General features: G+C 39.3%; 1 protein-coding gene across 1 annotated transcript in view; it reads right to left on the reverse strand.

Moving 5' to 3' along the window:
- Positions 1-202: 202 nt before the first annotated feature.
- The window catches only part of tyr (tyrosinase), a 19,178-nt gene continuing 6,055 nt past the window's right edge, over positions 203-13,325 (reverse strand). Inside the window, exons 2-5 of the mRNA XM_056473295.1 lie at positions 9,088-9,304; positions 5,183-5,330; positions 4,543-4,724; positions 203-2,596 (exon numbers count right to left, since the gene is read on the reverse strand). Of these exons, the coding sequence (XP_056329270.1) occupies positions 2,361-2,596; positions 4,543-4,724; positions 5,183-5,330; positions 9,088-9,304 (783 nt within the window). The 3' untranslated portion in view covers positions 203-2,360. The remainder of the gene's footprint in view (positions 2,597-4,542; positions 4,725-5,182; positions 5,331-9,087; positions 9,305-13,325) is intronic.

The raw sequence follows: 13,325 nt of genomic DNA on the forward strand, positions 1-13,325 counted from the left end.
CTTTTTGTGTTCAATGGAAGATAAATTCACTGATGTTTACTACTACTTAAAGGGATAGTTCACCCCAAAATTAAAATGTCCTGTTCATTTCTTCTTCGGTAGAAGATTAAAGAAGATTTCAAGCTGAATTCGTGGTCTTTGGTGATTGGTATGATATGAATGGTGACAGGTTTTTTTTAGATTAAGAATAAACGCATACAAACGAGTGCAAATCAACAGCCGTGGCTCCTGATGACACACTGAGGTCTTGTGAAGCAAAACAATTGGTCTGTGTTAGAAAGTGAACGTTATTTACAAAATGATTAGCTTTAATCCACCTTGCTTAAATGATTCTTGGCACACATGCTACTGTAGTCCAATTGTAGTCCAAAAATTGAAATATTTGCTAATAATGTTCAGTTTCTTACACCAACCAATCACTTTGCTTCCTAAGACCTCAGTGTGTGATCAGGAGCTATGGCTATTGATTTGGACTCATTTTTATGTTTATTTTTGATCTTAAAAAAAAAACCTGTCACCATTCACTGCCATTATATGAACCACTGTAGTCCTGGTCCTACTAAAATGTCAGTAAAGTCACTTGTTAAGCCCTGCTCACACTGTGAGATTTCAGCCACGATTTTGTCATCTGAGACAAATTTAGGGAATCCTAAAAGATTCCTGAAATCCCAGGCTAAAATCAGTGATCTTAGATCGTTGCTTTGACATGTTCACAGACAGCCGCTTAATGCTCATTGCGATCAGATTTTTCCTCAGATGAAGTTCTAGCAGTGTCAGAAGATACTGCAGTGTGACCACAGCTGCCATGAGCGTCAAAGAACCAATAGAAACTCATAGTCATCACCGGTGTGACATTGCGCCACGACATGGATTTTCTAATACCGTCAATACCGTAATAAATCAATTATGCACCTTAAACGGCTGCATTTACATCAATAATAGCTAATTCTAAATAATAAGGCATTCAATTTTCTTCAAACGTTCAGTTGTGGTCTGAATACATGTCCTTATACTACAGGGCTCGAAATTGCAACCATTTTGGTCGCATGAGCGCCCGAAATTTAATCTATGCGCCCTTATAATATATTTGGGAGTATTTGTGTGTCTGAATATAATGGTTGTAGTGCAATCTGATTTGATTTTCTCTAAAAACTTGCTGAATCGCTCTACCCTGCTGAAGTATTAGCTGTCAGTCACTCAACGCTTCCCGCTGTCAGATAACAGGGAGCTTTTGTTACTGCAGGAAATGCAAACGGCTGAAGAGTGAAAAGTGCAGAGGTTTGCAAACCTCACCTAAAGTTATAATAATAATAATAATGGCGCAGATGACAGCGATCATGACATGAGGTAAATGTTGATCCGCCAGCTGAGATCAATCGAGTGTTTTCGGAGAAGGTGCCCGAATCTCGATGCGTTGCATTCACCGCGTGTTCAGCGCAAATGTCTGCTAAATATAAAATCTAACACTGTACACATTATCACCAAAAAAACTCACCTTTACTAAGTTTACACTGAAACTACGGCTCATAACAAAGAGCGGTATTGCGCCGGTGGTCATCGCGAGAATCCTGCTGTCTGCTTATAAATTGGTGCGGCTGACTCGCCTGCTTTATTCCACCAACACAGAGAAATGAAGATCAGCTCATAACGAGACTGAGCATTTACAATGACCCAAACCAAAACTTTTAAAGAGTGATAGAAGTGAGACTTTCTTTTGTCCGTTCTTCCTTGAGATGTATATTATTTTGCTATTGAAAGTAATACCATGATATTATACCGTCACCGTTCAAAAGATGAAAAATACCGTGATATTAATTTTAGGTCATATCGCCCACCCCTAGCTGAGATCTTACAATGTGACATGATAGCCACGTTCGTGCAGTCTGACATGCTACAATCGTTCAGGATTATAAAAAATCTCACAGTGTGAGCCGGCTTTTAAACTGTAGAGTTGAATTGTCAACATCAAAAGTCGACAGAGCAGAGATCAACATCCCATAATGCAATTCACAACCGTAAACAAACGGAAAACACTTGTGAATCACAAAATACTGTTAATTCAGCTCTAAATCTTCCTAATTGTTAATTATCAGGAAGTGTTCATTTTTGTGTGAACTGTCCCTTTAAGTGTTAGCAAACGATGACATCTTCAGTTTTGGGTGAACCGTCCCTTTAACATAGAATAAATTATTATTGCATTTACCGTCAGTTTTGATCAACATGTTTGCATCCTTCTCTTGCTGAGGCCAAACTTGCGAGTACTGTAACACATGTAGTGCACTTGGCAGTATGCAAACACAACCCTCAGGTTTACAGGCGAGACCAGATGACTCGTTTCAGCGCATCCGTCCTGCTTCGGTTCACAGTGTGGTTTGATATGAAGCTGAACCCTCCTCTTCACTGCTGTTCAGGAGCGGCTGTCTCTCTCCATACGACAGCTTCCGTCTCCTCGTCTGTCTGCGACACGCCACTGCGAAAACCGTTGCGATTATTCCTGCTACGGCAGCACCCAGGATACCTGCCGCCAGCAGCCACTGCCAGATCTGCTGAGCCTGCTCCAGATACGGCGTCAGGAACTCCTGCACAAACCGCTGACCTGCAGCCAATCAGGAGAGGGAGCGCCATTAATCGAGGAAAGATCGCAAGCTCCATTTAAACACACCGCCATTAGGGTTTCAAAGACAGAATGGAATCAGAACGTTCTCTCTTATTTTTATATAAATAATAGTGCTTGTTATAAACAATGTATCGGTGCACTTTAATTTGTAAAAATGTATTTCAGAATCTTTAATCAAATATAATAACATTCCCTCCCCCTCGAAAAGACTTTTCTTCACTTCTGGTCACATGCAGTGCCTTTAGGGTGGAGCTATCAATGCTTTAGGGCAGGGATATATCAGTTAGTTTAGGTGGAGCTACCAGTCATTTAGGGTGGAGTTTTCAGTCATTTAGGGCAGGTTTATCAGTCCTTTATGGTTAAGCTATCAGTCCCTTAGGGCGGGGCTATCAGTCCTTTAGGGAGGAGTTATTAGTCCTTTAGGGCGGGGCTATCAGTCATTTAGGGTGGAGTTTTCAGTCATTTAGGGCAGCGCTATCAGTCCTTTAGAGAGGAGTTATTAGTCCTTTAGGGTGGGGCTATCAGTCCTTTAGGGCGGGGCTATCAGTCTTTTAGGGGGGAGTTATTAGTCCTTTAGGGTGGGGCTATCAGTCCTTTAGGGCGGGGCTATCAGTCTTTTAGGGGGGAGTTATTAGTCCTTTAGGGCAGGTTTATCAGTCCTTTAGGGAGGAGTTATTAGTCCTTTAGGGCAGGTTTATCAGTCCTTTAGGGAGGAGTTATTATTCCTTTAGGGTGGGGCTATCAGTCCTTTAGGGAAGAGTTATTAGTCCCTTAGGGCAGGTTTATCAGTCCTTTAGGGAAGAGTTATTAGTCCCTTAGGGCAGGTTTATCAGTCCTTTATGGTTGATCTATCAGTCCTTTAGGGCGGGGCTATCAGTCTTGTAGGGGGGAGTTATTAGTCCTTTATGGTGGGGGTATCAGTCCTTTAGGGAGGAGTAATTAGTCTTTTAGGGAAGAGTTATTAGTCCTTTAGGGCAGGTTTATCAGTCCTCTATGGTTGAGCCATCAGTCCTTTAGGGTGGGGCTATCAGTCCTTTAGGGAGGAGTTATTAGTTCTTTAGGGCAGGTCAATCAGTCCTTCAGGGCGGGGCTAACAGTCCCTTAGGGTGGGGTTATTAGTCTTTTATGGTGGAGCTATCAGTCATTTTGGATGGGGCTTTTAGTCCTTTAGGGCGGAGTTATTAGTGCTTTATGGTGGTCTATCAGTCCTTTTGGGCAGGGCTATCAGTCATTTAGCGTGGAGCTATCAGTAATTTTGGGCGGGGCTATCAGTCCATTAGGGTGGAGCTATTAGTAATTTTGGGCGGGGTTATCAGTCCTTTAGGGTGGAGCTATGCTATGAGTAATTTTTGGCGAGGTTATCAGTTCTTTAGGGTGGAGCTAGCATTCATTTAGGGTAAGGCTTTCAGTCCTATAGGGAGGAGTTATTAGTCCTTTAGGGCAGGGCTATCAGTCATTTAGGGTGAGGCTTTCAGTCATTTAGGGCAGGTTTATCAGTCCTTTATGGTTGAGCTATCAGTCCCTTAGGGCGGGGCTATAAGTCCTTAAGCAAGGAGTTATAAGTCCTATAGGGCGGGGCTATTAGTCCTTCTCTAGGGAGGAGTTATTAGTTTGTTAGGGCTGAGCTATCATTGCTTAAGGTGGGGCTATCAGACCAAAGATTTCGTCACTGATTTATTGAAGCATTAATTTAAAGATAAAAAAAAGAATTTAAATGAGATAATATAATATTTAAAAAAATAGGCTGAAGCAAAAAATCAATGGTCAGAACCTCTAATAATAAACGTTTATGTAAAATTGACCATTCAGAATTGTGTAAGAATCATAATCTCTATTTTATACAAACAAACAAAAAAGGTAATTCCCAGTTAATCTAGAATGATGCAGATCAGGTTAAAGAGAGTATATCTATGCTAATAACTCACCTGGATCCTGTAAATATGCATATTCATATCCCAGGGCTTTAGTGGAGAGGAAATAATCTCCATTCCTGTAGAGAGGGATGAAGGGCACCATGAAGTATCCGTCGTTGTGTCCAATGGGGGCGTTGGCAGTGGGGTAGTGTGTGCGGGGTGGCTGGTGTCTCCTTAACCACTGCTCAAAGATGCTGAAACACACAAGCACACACTGGAAATCAGTTGTTAGGGATGTAATGATTCAATCAACTGATTCAATTTGATTCATGATTTTGATTTCACAATTAGATTTTCATTCATTCATTCATTCATTCTGGCCAATTTAGCAAATTCAATTCCTCTATAGTGCATGTGTTTGGACTGTGGGGGAAACCAGAGCACCCAGATGAAATCCACGCCAACACGGGGAGGACATGCAAACTCCACACAGAAATACCAACTGACCCAGCTTGGACTCGAACCAGTGAGCTTCTTGCTGTAAGGTGACAGTGCTAACCATTAAGCCACCATGCTGGCCTCTACATTAAATTTTTATGGTTAAATGTTGCTTAATGATTGTAAAATTTACCATCTATTTCTGAGTAAAACTTAATTCTACGCCATTTTTTGCGTTCACACTTCTGGAGTGTGTGCATGCATTTGATTTTACCTGTCAATAAAAGCATGATGTATGAGGAAAATGGGGTCGTTGGCAGATCCCTGCACTGAAGACATGGAGCCGTTCATGAAGACGTGTAAAGAGTTGTGCATCAAACTGCGACCCGTCACTGCTAAACCCGTCTCAGGATTGGCAAAACCTGCGGACACCAGTGTACAGGTGAGTCTGATGTGAAAATGAAGTGTAACTCATCAGCACTTCACACTCTCTCACACTCTTTCACAATCTTAAGGTGTTTGTCATTGCGAAATTACATGCAAAATCAAGGTTAGATGTTGATGATATATTGAATTTAGCAGGAATAAAGGTGATGCTGTGAAGCTAATCTGAAGTGAAGTTAATTCTTATGTTGGTCATTATTTACAGTGACAAAAATACTGTATTTTGTGATTGTTTTCTGTTTATTTCAAGAGTTCACACTTAGCTGATGATTAATTATAAGCTTGTTTGGCATGCTGTCCCGGGAGAGAGCCCTGAGCTCATAAGATCCTCGAGCCCGGGGCTCCCTCCCGTTGCAAGGCGAGAAGGGAGTTTGAGCTCAGGTAGATCTCGAGAACTCCCCCGCTGTAATAACCAATGAACAGCCAGTGATTGCTCTTGAGAGATAACCATTTACTAGGAGCATGTCTATAGTGCCGGTTTGGATTAGTCAATTAACTTATGTTGCATGTTTTTTGGACGGTGGGAGGAAACCAGGAAACCCGGGGGAAACCCACGTGAGCACAGGGAGAAAATGCAAACTCCGCACAGAAATGTCTGCTGGTTTGGTAAAGCCTAGAACCAGAGACATTCTTGCTGTGAGGCAACAGTGCTAAGCACTGGGCCACCGTGTCACCCATCTAGGAAGAAGGAGGAGTAGGGGTGGATGGGGGGATTCTTCAAAATGAAGATAGCGGTGGTACGTAACCCAGGGTATTTGTAGTAGCTTAGGAGTCATCTGATTGGTGCATTGAGAATTGGATAATGCGGATCCAGCCGCTAGCAATCATAAGCACGCGATCCTCGATCCTCTCGAAATTTGTTTATAACTAAACTTCACTTATGGTTGTAAATAGCATTATGGGATGTTGATCTCTGCCCTGTCGACTTTTGATGTTGAAAATTCAACTCTACAGTTTAACAAAGGGACTTTTACTGACATTTTAGTAGTTGTTTAGTATAATATCATGTTTAAGAAATAATATATAGGGAGAAATAAGAGTGTAAAATAACAGGAAATGCACTGGCAGTTTATTACAAGGTTTTTGTAACGTAATATACAACACCAACCAAGACAATATATCACTTTACACAATTAAAAATGTCAATAAAAGTTACTTATCAAACTTTTCAAGGTTAAAAGATGTTGGATGAATGATCAAGGACCCATAATGCGAGTCAAAAGCATAAATAAATGGGGAAAAGTAAAAACATGAATCATAAAATATGGAAACCTGTACATTTTTACAGTACTGGTTCACAACATAGCTAATGCAACAGTGCTTTTCCATTCTGATAAAGCAAAAACCCAGCAAACATACAATGTTTCCTAAACATTACCATATGGTTATGTTTGAAAACCAAATAAGAACCTCATCTGTTTTTTTATACGTTAATGCATTATCACTATCTGTTTTTGTAATACATTTTTTTTCCAGTAACCATAATGTTCCCAGAAAATACATAGGTTTTTTTTGTCTAGTTTCTAGTCACAATTTCTAAACAATTCATAAATCAAGAAGCATTTAATAGACAAGTAAATAAGGTATTGTTTTCTGAAATAAGTGAAAATTACAAGAATACTTTTATGAAATTATATTATCAGGGAGAAAAGTCTGGATTTACCTCAATATCAAACAGTAAGGGCCCTATCACACACCCGGTGCAATAAGGCGCAAGACGTGTTTTGTGCGATTTGTTGCTATTTTCAGACAGTGCAGCCCTAATTTTCACGTTTTGCGCCACGGTGTTTTAATAGCAAGTCCATTTGCACCACTTTGTGGACTCATGGGTGTGCTGGTCTATAAAGGAGGTGTGTTAAGGCGCATTGTTGGTGCGTGGCTATTTTGAGAAACTGAAATAGCTAGACCACGCTGTTGACCAAGTAATATCTGGTCTAAAGTCCAGCGCAGAGCGCGTTAAATATGTGGCTATGAAGATCCAAATGCTTAATAAACACAGGATGTACAGCAACACACAACTGTCTCTACATATGTAAAAATAATTAAAGGATTAAAATATTATAATAATTATTATTTTCTACATAAATAAAAAAACCTGCCTCCATGATTTCTTCATCTCGGGGGGGCTATTTTCAGTTTATTCATGACAATCTGCATTTGTATAATGGTATTATTATTACCAGTATTATTTATTATATGCATATTTATGTTTATTAGATTAAAAACAAGTTTAGATTTGTCCTCCTGTGGGGTTTTGGAGAAGTCTGCATCAGCATATGGGGCTTAAGAACAGGACGTGTGTTTGGATATAACTCAGTATTAAGAGCACACTTCATTATTGTTCATTTATTCCTTTGCTGGAAATTAAAACTGAATTTAGAAATAGTTTTGAAACATCTTTGCGCTTAACAAACAAAATTAAGTATGTAAGCTAATGGATATCATCAGTGGAGTGAGTTTCCACCATGTCCTTCCAAGGAGTAAAGAGAAAGTATAGAGGCTGAGTGGAGGAGGCATGTTTTTTATCCTCGCGCTGCAGATTGTCGGATAAACTGTTTTCTCGCTTGTGAAGCGTTCAGTTTGTCCACTTACAAACTCTGCCATGTAAATAGCAAATGCGCCATGGTGTGACACAACTGACTAAGGGAATCGGAGATGACACTCTGATTAGTTTGATGCACGTTATGCTCAAAACACAGCCATAACTCATTAAGAGAATAAGCACAAAACTACAGTGCATTTTTCTGGCCTTAAAATAGTGGATTCGGACATGCTCTTAATACTTTTGCGCCATGCGCTTTAGACTTTGTGCCTAGATCATTTAGAATAGAGCCCTTATAGTGCATCAGATTTGTTTAAAAATCTGAGAGATCAATGATCGACTGTTGTTCTAATAGTAGCTATTAAAGTCTTGAGTTATGGATCTTTGGCTTCAAAATGAAAAATAGTTAAAAAAAACAGATCAAAAATCTGAACAGCTAAATGTATACAGTTTGTAAAACTACTATCAAACTAATAAATATGTGTGAGAGAGAGAGAGAGAGAGAGAGAGAGAGAGAGAGAGAGAGCATTTCGCAGGCAATCAAACATTAAATGCTTCAGATTTATTATTATTATTTTTATCTGAGGTAAATAATCAATTGTTGCTTTAATAGTGGCTAATAAAGTCTTGCAAAAGTCTTCATATTAATGCCAAAACCATTTTAATATTATGCAAAGTGGCCTGTTTTCCCGTTCATTATGAGTGTCATCAAAATTCAGCTCTGCAGTAAAAGTCAGGGATATTTTTTTGAGAATGCTAATTCATATTTTTTATTATTAATGCTTGATGACATATACAAAACAATACCGGACGTGTACATAAAAAATATGAAAAGCATAATAGAGTTCTATAAAAGTACAAAGACTCAATAAAACAACATAATCAAAATAACAAATAAATGAAAAAATAATCCAAATAATGCTAGGCCTTGCTAACTCACCAAAAATTAAACGTGTCAAACAAATACACAGTTAACAGTTTTTGTTTGTATTCTCCTTAATGGTATTTATATATCTAGTTCTTAAAGTACCACTAAGAAACGAAGTTCCTGACTGGCAAATTTACAACGATGGATATGAAACTTGGTAAGTATAATCAAAAGATTAATAAAGTCAGAGAATTATAACTGGCTGTCGCTGTCGTGACGTTTTGCTGACTAAATGTCGCTCACGTGACCCCAGGTGTAGTTGTACCTTCCAGCGCGTTCCTAAAGCTCAGGTTTGCCCGTCGGTCCATCTGCCCGGTCTCGTAATCCGTCAGCCGCAGCACCGACTCTACATCAGCGGAGGTGGGCAGCCGCGGGACCCGGATCCGGTCGTGGTCGCCGGGATTGCGCAGTAACGGCCCCTCTGGCGACCCGTCACACAAAGCCTCGCGGAGGTTGTAACTTTCAGGCTGAGAACAGATCACCTGCACAGGTATGTGGAAACACACAATAAACAACAGCAGAGTGACATTGGCAAAAAATCTGAAGCTTTTTGCTGCGTCTCAACATACATATACTCACTAACGCACCAAAATTAGGCATTGTTTGTGAATTAAAAGTATGTACTGTTGAGTGTGTAACAAAAGAGTAAGGTTTGGGGCACAATTGGCTAATGTGAAGTGATTTTATTGTCAAATAAAACTGTAAAGTTACTGGTTCTTGTTAATAAATAAATAAAAACAACACACCACGTCTTTATTAACGGACCGTTATGTTGCTTAGTTCCTGCAATCATCTAGACACATCATCCACATTCCTTTTATATTTAATTTCCTACATTATTTTAGATTCGGCAGCAGGTTATCTGACATTCACGAGATCTCCTCGGGTGTTAACATATATGAAGTAAAGTCAGTTTTGTATCTGCACATTCGTTCATTTTGAATGAAAATGACAACTTGTGACAGGGCCCCTATAGTCCAGTGGTCACCAAACATGTTCCTGGAGGGCCGGTGTCCTGCAAATTTTAGCTCCAACCCTAATCAAACACACCTGAACAAGCTAATCAAGGTCTTACTAGTTATACTTGAAACATCTAGGCAGATGTCTTGAGGCAAGTTGGAGCTAAACCCTGCAGGGATTGTAAAATAATATTTTGAATCGTTTAACTGATACCATTAATCGGTTTAAAAACGCACCCTTTCGGTTAACGGTTATTTTGAGCATCCCCATTCAATAGATTAATTGTTAAACTTACAACTAACATTGTGCGCTATGAAAATAAACACTGTACATTGTCATGCAGACTTTTAACGGTTCATTATTATATTGTCATTCTCATAACAATTATATGAGGTTTCCTCCATGGTTCAAAACACTTGTCATTACAGTGATACAAAACAATTCACCCTTATTTTTAAAGCATGGAATCTGTGGTTTCTTTCCTAAAGCTGGTCTGTCTTGATGACTAATGCTGCTCATTTCTGGTATGTTAATTGGATGGCATTTCACCTCATTGCTGGTCTTAAGAGATGTAAGATCGCCCACGCAACAGCAGATCATGAGGAGAGAGAGAGAGAGAGGGGGGAAGGTAAATGACAGTATTTTTTATCTACCTGCTCCAGAAAATCTGAGAGAAGATGATTAAACTCATCGGCATGATACTAGGGGTTTGTGGGTGATTTAGTTACAGATGGTTTAGTTTAAAGTACACATGAAATCAAAACTAACCATATTGATTTTGTTAGCTCACATTGCTAGTTTTGTGGTGAACAATTCATCTGTGCATGTTATTAAGAAAAAAAAAAACAATTGTTTGCCCTCATAATGTCCAGAAACATGGATTTTCCTATCACTGCTATGCTGATGATACCCAGCTATACCTCTCTTTTCACCCTGATGATCCCTCGATTCCAGCTTGCATCTCAGCCTGCCTGTCAGAGATTTTACACTGGATGAAAGATCATCATCTCCAGCTTAACCTCACGAAAACGGAAATGCTTGAAGTTTCTGCCAACCCGACTCTTCACCATAACTTTTCAATCCAGATGGATGGGGCAACCATTACTGCATCCAAAATGGTAAAAAGCCTTGGAGTAACGATTGATGACCAACTAAACTTCTCTGATCACATTTCTAGAACTGCTCGATCTTGCAGATTCGCACTCTATAACATCAGAAAGGTCCGACCCTTCCTATCTGAACATACATCTCAACTCATTGTTCAAGCTCTTGTCCTCTCCAAACTGGATTACTGCAACTCTCTACTAGCCGGGCTTCCAGCTAGTTCTATCAAACCTCTTCAGCTGCTTCAGAACGCAGCAGCACGAGTGGTCTTTGATGAACCCAAAAGAGCACATGTCACTCCGCTACTCACCCGTTTGCACTGGCTGCCAGTTGCTGCTCGCATCAAATTCAAAGCTCTGATGTTCGCTTACAAAGCGACCTCTGGCTTTGCTCCTTCTTATCTGCTCTCACTTTTGCAGATATATGTGCCCTCCAGAAACTTGCGTTCTGTGAATGAACGTCGCCTCGTGGTTCCATCCCTAAGAGGGAAGAAATCACTTTCCTGAACTCTCACATTCAATCTGCCCAGTTGGTGGAATGAACTCCCTAACTGCATCAGAACGGCAGAGTCACTTGCTGTCTTCAAGAAACGACTAAAAACTCAACTATTTAGTCTCCACTTTCCTTCCTAAAAAAAATAAATAAATTTTACTTTACTAATGCTTTGCTTCTTAGACTTTACACACCTGAAACTTGCCTACAGCACTTGTTCACTGCTGCTCTTATAGTTGTGTAAATTGCTTCCTTGTCCTCATTTGTAAGTCGCTTTGGATAAAAGCATCTGCTAAATGACTAAATGTAAATAATGTAAAACTGAATGCACTTCCTGTTTGTTTTCAGTTGAATTCTCAGATGACGTCTGTCTGAGGTATTGGGCGTGGCTAACATACTTAACCACGCCTCTTCAACTGTCAGTTTTTACATCAAACAGAAATGGTGATGAGGCGGTGCCTGTTAGGTTGTAATAACTCTCAACAAACCGATCTCCCCGAGATCTTTCTGAATGAAATGCTTACTTTACCTCATCCAATCAGCTTGCAGTAAAAAAAAAACAAGCCACACCCACTGTTTTCTCATTTAGTATTCCGTTTCTTGAGGAACTTCATCACAACATGAACAACAACAACAAAAAAAACCTCGCAGCTTCCAGTTCATGCAGACTTTAAACGTACTGTACAACTTTGTATACACAGTACAATTAAATTTGTATATACAGGCTATGCATTTCTTATTGCATGGAAGTAAATGTGTGTGTGGTTAAACGTAATTGTTTATTCCCTCCTGGATTTTGTATGGACAATTTAAAAAAAAGAATTGTAGCCTAAATTTTGTGATGACTTTTTTAAAAGATATTGCAACATTTGCTTTAAAAAGCACCTAGGTTACCCCCTTTTCCAGATTTAAGATCCCTAGAATGTGTCTGTAAAGTTTCCGCTCAAAACACCCATCAGATTATTTATTATAGCTGTCACTAGTTTGTATTTTATAGGTCTAAACAGCTTGTTGCTGTTTTTGTGTACTGCGCCTTTAAGGCTAGTCCTCCCCGCCCACCGTTCCCATGTGCCTGTCAGCATGCCTCAGTCTCCGCCCTCGGCTGCCTCAGACAACAGACAGATGTAAAGGAAGCAGATCTCACATAACGTTTGTGAGAAATACTACAGTAAGAACTTTTATAAATGAGTATTTGATGCATTTGTTGTGAAGTTGCAACGATGAGTCTCAAAGCGTTTAGCTTTGCACTGTTTTTGTGAACGCATGCCTTGAGAGCCTTCCTGAATGAATGAATGAATGAATGAAATACTCTGTTTTCCACCTAGGCAACCCGGGGTGCTGAAATATAATTGGCTAAACTGGCAGTGGGCGGGTTAAAAGAACAAAAACGAAGACAGCCGTTCTGGCGAGATATATCCAGCTGCAGAACCGCAGAACCACACACGTTTCAGGCACACACAATCTAGCACACACGATTTAGGCATTAAACTCCTTAGCATTATCGCCACCTATTGAATTTCACAAATATGGTTTCCCATTTCAGTCATTATTATTATATCGGAACGATCATTTGAACATCTCTGCAGTTTCTGAACCCAAATTATGTAAATAAGAATAATTGGTTAAAGACACTTATGACTTTATTCATGTGTCCACATACACAAAGAAAACGGTCAGACCGTCTAATTGTAGGATTAAGTGTAATAAACAAATTCTGGATCTTAATATTATCATACTTGGTTAAAATAAGTTTGTTGTAAAATACAAAAAGCAAACAATAATGTGTCACATTAAAATTAATTACTATAGTTAATCATTTAAACAATATATAATATAGTTATAAACTGATTATCTTAACTGATTATCTGATTATAAACTAATTTATTTTACTAAACGGTCACATCTGTTAGTTATATATATATATATATATATATATATATATATATA

The sequence above is a fragment of the Danio aesculapii genome, chromosome 15 (genome assembly GCF_903798145.1).
Source record: "Danio aesculapii chromosome 15, fDanAes4.1, whole genome shotgun sequence".
Taxonomy (NCBI): domain Eukaryota; kingdom Metazoa; phylum Chordata; class Actinopteri; order Cypriniformes; family Danionidae; genus Danio; species Danio aesculapii.